The sequence below is a fragment of the Notolepis coatsorum genome, assembly GCF_963971535.1.
Source record: "Notolepis coatsorum genome assembly, chromosome: 6".
Classification (NCBI taxonomy): Eukaryota; Metazoa; Chordata; class Actinopteri; order Aulopiformes; family Paralepididae; genus Notolepis; species Notolepis coatsorum.
In genome coordinates this window covers 69,100,040-69,110,039 of record NC_140170.1, presented here as the reverse complement: position 1 = coordinate 69,110,039, position 10,000 = coordinate 69,100,040, and the positions used below count along the sequence as shown (strand labels likewise).

Below are 10,000 nucleotides of genomic sequence, written 5' to 3'. Positions count from 1 at the left end.
CGAGGCGTTAGGCCCCGGCCCCAACAGGAAGGGCCACACTGAGCTCTTCATGTGTTCTCTGACTCCTGAGCCCCGGCTCTACGCAAACATCCTTCCTCACCCGCTACTTTAGGCCAAGTCAGCGTTTTCCTTTCAGTACACAACACACACACACACACACAGATCTATTCTACATACTCGCATGCGCCATTCTCTTCAGATCGGCCTACTACGCACATACAGACACCTAAACACACTCGCACACACACACACACACACACACATTCACACACTAAGGCTGCATTCAGACTGCAGATGAAAGTGTGCCGAATCTGATTGCTTTGCTCATATCATATGTGACTCAAATCACACAGAATCTGATCTTTTCCATTTTCTGATTCGGGGGCCACTTTCATAATGTGGATGGATCCTGAATCAGATACAGGTCAGATCTTTTGCAATGAGACCTCAGTCTGAACAGTCGTGCGACTTTCAGCACTCTAGATCAGCGGTTCTCAAACTACGGGTCGCGACCCAAAGTGGGGTCACAGACGGTACTAGGTCACGCATTGGCAACTAAAAAAATATATATAGCAACTAGCAAGAGAAAAACCGACGGAATGAGGTGAACAGACTGAAAACCTTATTTTATTAGAGAAAACAGATTATGTATAAATGGTAAATGGCTGCATTTATATAGCGCTTTTATCCAAATCGATTTACAATGTGTTCCTCACATTCACCTATTCACTCACTCACACACTCGCACACCGACGGCGTAGGCGACCATGCAAGGTGCCAACCTGCTCATCGGGAGCAGCTAGGGGGTTAAGTGTCGGTTAAGTTGCTCAAGGACACTTCGACACGCTGCCCGGGAGGAGCGGGAATCGAAACGGGAACCTCTGGATTACCAGACACCTGCTCTACCTCCCGAGCCACTGTCGCCCCCATGTATGTATAGTTTTATTGCAAATGTTAACAAGGCTTTGCATTGGGGCCATAATTTGCAGTTGAAAAAAGGTCATAAATCATAATATATTGGAATATAATGACTCTAGTATCGTGATAATAACATCATACCGCGGGGCCTCTGGCAATTCCCAGCCCTAGTGAACAGATACTGTGGTATATATATATATATTGATCCGTTTGATAACCGCTATATTAATTCCTTTGACATGGCCCAGTGCCACTAAACAGCCATGTTTGTGCGAAGCGGCTGTCGTCTGGACCATGTGATTGGCCTGTGGTCTCGGTCCTCCTGAAACCACTCAACCAATCAATAGAGCCCAGCTCTAACTGAAGCTTGTTAAAGAGATCACACACACACACACACACACACACACACACACACACACAAGGGATGCATGCACACGCTCAGTAATTGAGTGTGAGTGATTAAAGAGATCGAATTGAAGGCGACAACAGGAGATTAGTAGAAACTTAGAGAGGTCTCAGAAATACACACACACGCTCTCAGGAATGTCTTGTTTGATGTTTGCTGATCAGAGGGGAACTGCAGCCATGGGGACAGCTTTACTACAACAACAACAACAACAACAACAACAACAACAACAACAACACCAACAACTCTACCTCTCAATATGTCTCGACTTATATGTGTAGAATAGAACATGCCCCGTCTCTCTCTCTCTCCGTCTGTGTTTTCGACTGCAAATTATGTCCCCAAAGAAAAACGGTCAATATTTGCAATAGAAATATATATTATTCAACATCTGCTTTATCTAATACGATTCAGTCTGTTCATCTCAGTTCAATCGTTATTATTGCAGGGGGGAACAAAGATTGATGTTGGCGTACACGACACGTTACAATACCATATATTGCCACACAAAATATTGCAATACTATGCTGTATAGAATTTTTCCCACCCCTATTTCTTCCCCATGTCTCTCTCTCTGTGTCTCTTCCCTGTGTATCTCTCTCTCTCTCTCTGTCTATGCATCTTCCCCATGCCTCTCTCTCTCTCTCTCTTCCACATGTCTCTTGTCTCTCTCTCTCTCTCTCTCTCTGTCTGTATCTTCCACATGTCTCTTGTCTCTCTCTCTCTTCCATCTCTGTCTCTTCCTTCTCTGTCTCTTCCCCATGTCCCTCTCTCTCTTCCTTCTCCGTCTCTTCCCCATGCCCCTCTCTCTCTTCCTTCTCTGCCTCTTCCCCATGCCCCTCTCTCTCTCTCTCTTCCCCATGTCCCTCTCTCTCTTCCTTCTCTGTCTCTTCCCCATGTCCCTCTCTCTCTTCCTTCTCCGTCTCTTCCCCATGTCCCTCTCTCTCTTCCTTCTCCGTCTCTTCCCCATGCCCCTCTCTCTCTTCCTTCTCTGCCTCTTACCCATGCCCCTCTCTCTCTCTCTCTTCCCCATGTCCCTCTCTCTCTTCCTTCTCTGTCTCTTCCCCATGTCCCTCTCTCTCTTCCTTCTCCGTCTCTTCCCCATGCCCCTCTCTCTCTTCCTTCTCTGCCTCTTACCCATGCCCCTCTCTCTCTTCCCCATGTCTCTCTCTTCCATCTCTGTCTCTTCCCCATGCCCCTCTCTCTCTCTCTCTCTTTCTTCCTTCTCTGTCTCTTCCCCATGCCCCTCTCTCTCTTCCTTCTCTGTCTCTTCCCCATGCCCCTCTCTCTCTCTCTCTTCCTTCTCTGTCTCTTCCCCATGTCCCTCTCTCTCTTCCTTCTCTGTCTCTTCCCCATGTCCCTCTCTCTCTTCCTTCTCCGTCTCTTCCCCATGCCCCTCTCTCTCTTCCTTCTCTGCCTCTTACCCATGCCCCTCTCTCTCTCTCTCTCTTCCCCATGTCCCTCTCTCTCTCTTCCTTCTCTGTCTCTTCCCCATGTCCCTCTCTCTCTTCCTTCTCCGTCTCTTCCCCATGCCCCTCTCTCTCTTCCTTCTCTGCCTCTTACCCATGCCCCTCTCTCTCTTCCCCATGTCTCTCTCTCTTCCATCTCTGTCTCTTCCCCATGCCCCTCTCTCTCTCTCTCTCTTTCTTCCTTCTCTGTCTCTTCCCCATGCCCCTCTCTCTCTTCCTTCTCTGTCTCTTCCCCATGCCCCTCTCTCTCTCTCTCTCTTCCTTCTCTGTCTCTTCCCCATGCCCCTCTCTCTCTTCCTTCTCTGTCTCTTCCCCATGCCCCTCTCTCTCTCTTCCTTCTCTGTCTCTTCCCCATGTCTCTCTCTCTTCCTTCTCTGTCTCTTCCCCATGCCCCTCGCTCTCTCTTCCTTCTCTGTATCTTCCCCATGTCTCTCTCTTTCTTTCCCTATCTCTGTCTGTCTCTTCCCCATGTCTCTCTCTCTCGTCTCTCTCCGTCTCTCTCTTCCCCATGTCTCTCTCTCTCTCTCTCTCCGTCTCTCTTCCCCATGTCTCTCTCTCTTTCTCTCGTCTCTCTCCATCTGTCTCTTCCCCATGTCTCTCTCTCTTTCTCTCATCTCTCTCTCTCTCCGCTGATGGAGCGAGTGACCCATATAATAGCCGTTAATAAATGATAAACATGACGCCAGCCCACCGCCTCCCCGTTCACATCACAAGACCCCTGAGGAACTCCCCTACAGTGCCGCTGATCAAATACACACGAATGGAGCGCGACACGCACACACAGCTTATTAAGCCTGTCATCCATAAAGCCACACAAACACACGCAGAGAAACCAACCACTCCCAGTGGTGAGCAGCTAGACTCCAGTGGTGAGCAGTTAAGACTTTTCTTTTTTAATACACGCAAATTATCGATTTCACGCAGTTATCGATAATTATTATTATTATTATTATTATAAGTGGTCTCCGCCTTAGTTTCTATGCTCTTTTCTTTCTTCGTGCTGAAGTTGAGCCCAGTTATTTCCTGAAACCTGATCAGCAGCATCTCTGGTGAAGCACTGGGTTCATCAAGGCCCTTCTGCCGGCTGCATGTGAGGAAACACAAGCCATCAGATCAGTCAAAAGATCCTGTGACTGTTAGTCGACTGAGAGTTCCTTCAGCCGAGGACAGAAGTACACATAGAAGTACACATACTTCCTGTAGCCGAGGACAGAAGTACACATAGAAGTACACATACTTCCTGTAGCCGAGGACAGAAGTACACATAGAAGTACACATACTACCTGTAGCCGAGGACAGAAATACACACTTCTTGTAGCCGAGGACAGAAATACACATAGAAGTACACATACTACCTGTAGCCGAGGACAGAAGTACACATACTACCTTTAGTCGAGGACAGAAGTACACATACTACCTTTAGTCGAGGACAGAAATACACATACTACCTTTAGCTGAGGACAGAAGTACACATAGAAGTACACATACTTCCTGTAGCAGAGGACAGAAGTACACATAGAAGTACACATACTTCCTGTAGCCGAGGACAGAAATACACATACTTCTTGTAGCCGAGGACAGAAATACACATACTACCTTTAGTCGAGGACAGAAGTACACATACTACCTTTAGTCGAGGACAGAAATACACATACTACCTTTAGCTGAGGACAGAAATACACATAGAAGTACACATACTTCCTGTAGCCGAAGACAGAAGTACACATAGAAGTACACATACTTCCTGTAGCCGAGGACAGAAGTACACAAAGAAGTACACATACTTCCTGTAGCCGAGGACAGAAGTACACATAGAAGTACACATAGAAAATAGAAATACACATACTACCTGTAGCCGAGGACAGAAGTACACATACTACCTTTAGTCGAGGACAGGAGTACACATACTACCTTTAGTCGAGGACAGAAGTACACATACTACCTTTAGTCGAGGACAGAAGTACACATACTACCTTTAGTCGAGGACAGGAGTACACATACTACCTTTAGCCGAGGACAGAAATACACATACTACCTTTAGCTGAGGACAGCAGTACACATACTACCTTTAGCTGAGGACAGGAGTACACATACTACCTTTAGCTGAGGACAGAAATACACATACTACCTTTAGCTGAGGACAGGAGTACACATACTACCTTTAGCTGAGGACAGGAGTACACATACTACCTTTAGCTGAGGCCAGAAATACACATACTACCTTTAGCTGAGGACAGAAGTACACATACTACCTTTAGCTGAGGACAGGAGTACACATACTACCTTTAGCTGAGGCCAGGAGTACACATACTACCTTTAGCTGAGGCCAGAAATACACCTGTGTGTGTGTGTGTGTGTGTGTGTGTGTGTGTGTGTGTGTGTGTGTGTGTGTGTGTGTGTGTGTGTGTGTGTGTGTGTGTGTGTGTTAGTTCTAAAAGCAGGTGGGCCGTCCTCTGTCTCTCTTTGTCTCAGAGCAGAGCAGACGCATAATATATTCAAATACAACCTTTTCGATTCGTGCACATCGATAAAATGGTAAATGGCTGCATTTATATAGCAGCATTTATCCAAAGCGCTTTACAATTTCGTTCCTCGCATTTGACCCGTTCACACAGCGACGGCGGAGGCGAGACCACGCAAGGTGCCACAACCTGCTCATCATCGGGAGCAGTTAGGGGGTTAAGTGTCTTGCTCAAGGACACTTTGACACGCTGCCCCGGGAGGAGGAGAGCTGGGAATCGAACCGGGAACCTCCGGATTACCAGACGACTGCTCTACACCTCCCGACAGCCACTGTCGCTCCCCTGACGAGAGACGGCTGAAAGAGGCCGCAGTTTGAGTGAGTACAGCACACGCCTACCGAGCCTCAGCGGGGTCTACTTTGCGGGTGATATGTTTCCCCCCCCTGTGACGCGTGTGTCATGCGGCTGGCGTTTTAAATCACGCTGCTAAACGCCGGCTGCCGCTGGAGAGCCGCTCGGCCGGATGAGCGACACGGATATGCGGCTCCGCGGCTCCGGGGGAGAAGATTAACGGGTCTGTCGACGACGCGCAAGCTCCTCCTCCTCCTGCTCCTCCTCCTCCTCCTCCCGGCCTCCTCGCTCCCCCAAAAGCCGAGCGCTATGCGCAGGTGACGAGGCTCATTCCTTAACCCCTTTCACTGCCACACTACCAAACGGTTAACCCTTTACTATCACACTAAAGGGTTAACCGTATGTAGTGTGGCAGTGAAAGGGTTAATAATAGTACCGTCTCAGCAGTGCCGCCCGTAACCATCTGCATCTGGGGCTCGTTCTCACATACACACACACACACACGTGCGCGCACGTGCACACGCACGCACACACACACACACTTCCTCAGCAGCCAGCCAGCCACATTCCTCACGCCAGCCAGCATCTCAGAATGGCAAATGGGCAGCTCTCGCGAATTCCCAGGCAATGAAATGGATGAAGATATTGCCGGTTAGACTGTGTGTGTGTGTGTGTGTGTGTGTGTGTGTGCGTGTGTGTGTGCGTGTGTGTGTGTGTGTGCGTGTGTGTGTTAGAGCCGTCCCCGAAGCCTGTTTTTGGGCTTCGAACTTCGTCAGGGTTTTTCGAACGGACGTTCGAACCTTCGCTTTTTAATAATAAAAAAAAAAATTCAAAAAGAAACTATTTCAATAAATATCCTCAAACTAAATCCTCAATTTGAATAAAGTGATTCATCTGATTAAATTAGTCTTTTTTATTTTTATTAAATCAACTTTCTTTAATGAATATAACTCATCAGTTTTAATACTATAATATTAGTGTAGATATAATCTTTATATGCAACTGTGAAGAAGAACTTAATGAACGAAGGTCCGAACGTTTGGGCTCAGCCCTAGTGTGTGTGTGTGTGTGTGTGTGTGTGTGTGTGTGTGTGCGTGCACGCGTGCGTGTGTGTGTGTGTGTGTAAACATCTTTCTTAAAAACACCCAACTCCGGCGTTGTGAGAGTGCCAGATAATATTATCTCCACAATGCACTTACGGAATAACCTGACAAAATGTCTGATGGATGTGCCTATATATTAATGGATGGAGATATTGCAGGTTTCGTGGACTATGGAGTGTGTGTGTGTGTGTGTGTGTGTGTGTGTGTGTGTGTGTGTGTGTGTGTGTGTGTGTGTGTCCCAGGCTGCAGGGTTGTGTGAAAGTCATATTGTGCCGATTTACATTAATTTCTCCTCGGAGGCCATGTGTTTGCAGTGCTAACAGTAGCCTGTTACCGTTCACGCTGCCCAGGGGCGGCCTTTAGAGACATCATCAGCCTATTGAACTGATCCGTGATCAGTGGAGAGAGGAGGCTTGGATAGAGGCCTTTACAGCCTATTGAACTGATCCGTGACAGTGATCACAAAAAACGAAATGACCAACAACAGACATATTATGCAGAGAGAGGGGGGGGGTTGCTGTGTTTGGTTCCACCATGAGAAGCTGTAGTCGACAGGTTAATGACAGACCAGCTGAGCCTCCAGAAGCAAGCAGCCTGTTTGGAATGTTACAACAGACACACACACACACACACAGCATCTGTAACACCTGCATCTGTAGCACACAAGTGGGAGTGTGCATGTGCGCGCACACACACACACACACACACACACACACACACAGCTACAGCAGGTTTCCAGACATGTGGGATTACCCTTTCATCTGTGTACTTCAGATGAATAGAGTAGGGCAGGGGAGAGAGAGAGAGAGAGAGAGAGAGAGAGAGAGAGAGAGAGAGAGAGAGAGAGAGAGAGAGAGAGACCCTGGAATTCCATGCAGAATGTGCTTCCCATGCACAAGCCCCAACAAATCACTTAACTTATCGGTTTAGAGAGAGAGAGAGAGAGAGAGAGAGAGAGACATGGAGAGAGAGACACAGATACAGAGAAACAGACCGAGAGAGAGAGAGAGAGAGAGAGAGAGAGAGAGACAGACAGACAGACATGGAGGACAACAGGAGTTGGACACCATGCAGGGAGCAGTGAGTGAGACAGAGAGAGAGAGACAGAGAGAGAGAGAGAGAGAGAGAGAGAGAGAGAGAGAGAGACAGAGAGAGACAGAAAGACAGAGAGAGACAGACAGGGAGGACAACAGGAGTTCTCCACCAGGGAGCAGTCAGTGAAGTGAGTCTGACAGGAGGGATCGATGCAGAGGGTCGATGGACAAACACTAACTCCACACACTGGCAAACACGGCCCTCACAATGCAGCGGAGACAGAAGGCCTTTAAGACAACAGACCACCGCCGGGGACGCCGAGATGAAGACAAGACGACGCTTAGCGGCACTGCGTCGACGTCCATGGGGGCAGTCAGGGACGGCCAGGTAAACAGGTGAAGGCTGACAAGAGAACTAGACCAGCGCTTCTGCTCAAACTGTCTCACGTCAAGGACCCATACGAGACGAGGAGATAATTAGAGGATTGATTGATTGATCGAACACTTTATTAACAGATTGCAGAATGGGTACAGTACAGTACGGCTCAATACACACAATTGTTAAGGGGATGCAGACCAGAGAACTGGACCCCACTTTGAGATCTGCTAGCTGCACCATACAGTCTGGTGAGCCCGGTTAGCGACAGACTGTACGGGCAAGAACACCCAGAGTGCATCAGGCCAGGTACTTCCTCCTGCCCCCAGACATACAGCAGGGAGCATGATAACACTCCCGAGGTTGTGGTCGTGTGTGTGGGAGGAGGGGGGTGGCGTGTTGGTGTGTGTGTGTGTGTGTGTGTGTGTGTGTGTGTGTGTGTGTGTGTGAGTGAGGGAGGAGGGGGGTGGTGTGCCAACCGACAACCAAGGACACGAGAGACTGAGGGAGAGACAGAGAGAGAGAACAGATTCAAGTTTTTTGTAGTGGGTAGATGGGGGGGGGGGGGGGGGGGGGGGGGTCAGTCATTAACTGTTTACACACTGATGTTCTATCAATGTTTGTGTCGTCAGGTCCAGACACTGGACAGGCGTTTAGTGCATTCTTATCAGATCTGCTTTGACTGTAGAGGTAATGGAGTTATGGCAGGGAGGAGAGGGAGAGGGAGAGAGAGAGGGAGAGGTGACTGGAGGGAAATGGATGAGAGGACAGGATATTGCTCTCCTGATGAACAGCACGTTTTCGCTTCTCCACAGTGACAGATGACAGATAACCCCCCCCCCCCCCCCCCCCATCTACCCACTACAAAAAACTTGAATCTGTTCTCTCTCTCTGTCTCTCCCTCAGTCTCTCGTGTCCTTGGTTGTCGGTTGGCAGTGAACCTTGGCCAGTGGATACCCCCCCCGCCCCCCCCCCCACATAACCTGGTTGTTTAATTACAATCATAGCTTTAACCTTTCTGTATTGTTGGATGTGCATTACACACAGCACGCCTAATAAGCGCCTGTGTGAACGACACCACACACACACCAGCAGCAGCAGAACACAGACAGACATGCAGGAGGGAAAGCAGAGAAAACGCCCTGCGTTGTTTCACATCATGCATGAATCCTAGATCTCACTCCGGTGCAAAGAAAATACCTACACGTTCACGTTTTAGATCATGTGTTTAACACGACACGAGAACATATATGTGCGTCTTTAACGCAGATCGTGTCGGACATATTTATGGTGGTGGCCAATTGGCCATCTGTGTGTGTGTGTGTGTGTGCGTGATGATGGCGTGGTGTCGATCAAGATGTTAAAATCATTGCACAAAAATCACTTGTTTTGCAGCCACACAGTATTGTGTTGACAAATAATTGGACATTGGCGCATGTATCGATCGAACTGAAACACAAAGCGATACACACATCCAGAAGGATCATGAAATGAATAGTTGTGATCATTGGGGGACGATAAGAGAGAGGGGTCGAAAACCATGCAATCAGACAATAAGGGGGAACACACTATAAGCGGACGATCGAGGCTTATGGTCGTGGCTACAACAACAATACCCCAGATCATTTTTTAAGAACATGCACCAAAAAAAACTAGAAAAAGTTGTACCTTTCACTTGAGTTTCATATTCAGCCACTATCTCCTTGTCCTTTCGGGAATTTCGCCGGAGACGTCATGGTGATGGCTGCAGGTCTGCGTAGATCGAACACTTGCCTGATCCTCGCGGTGAAGTGTGTTGGTTTGTATCAACAGATCGAGGGGTAAATGGTGGCGATATCCTGGAGATGTAAAGAGAGAGAGGGGGAGAGAGAGAGAAGCTCG

At 48.3% G+C, this 10,000-nt stretch overlaps 1 protein-coding gene across 1 annotated transcript in view; it reads right to left on the bottom strand.

Annotated features, from left to right (window-relative positions):
- srgap2 (SLIT-ROBO Rho GTPase activating protein 2) overlaps nt 1-9,855 on the bottom strand; it is a gene marked incomplete at its 5' end in the record, with an annotated part of 224,006 nt that extends 214,151 nt beyond the window's left edge. Inside the window, 2 exon segments of the mRNA XM_084315613.1 lie at nt 9,788-9,833; nt 9,835-9,855. Coding sequence (XP_084171739.1) covers nt 9,788-9,833; nt 9,835-9,855 — 67 coding nt within the window.
- Between the last annotated feature and the right edge of the window lie 145 nt (nt 9,856-10,000).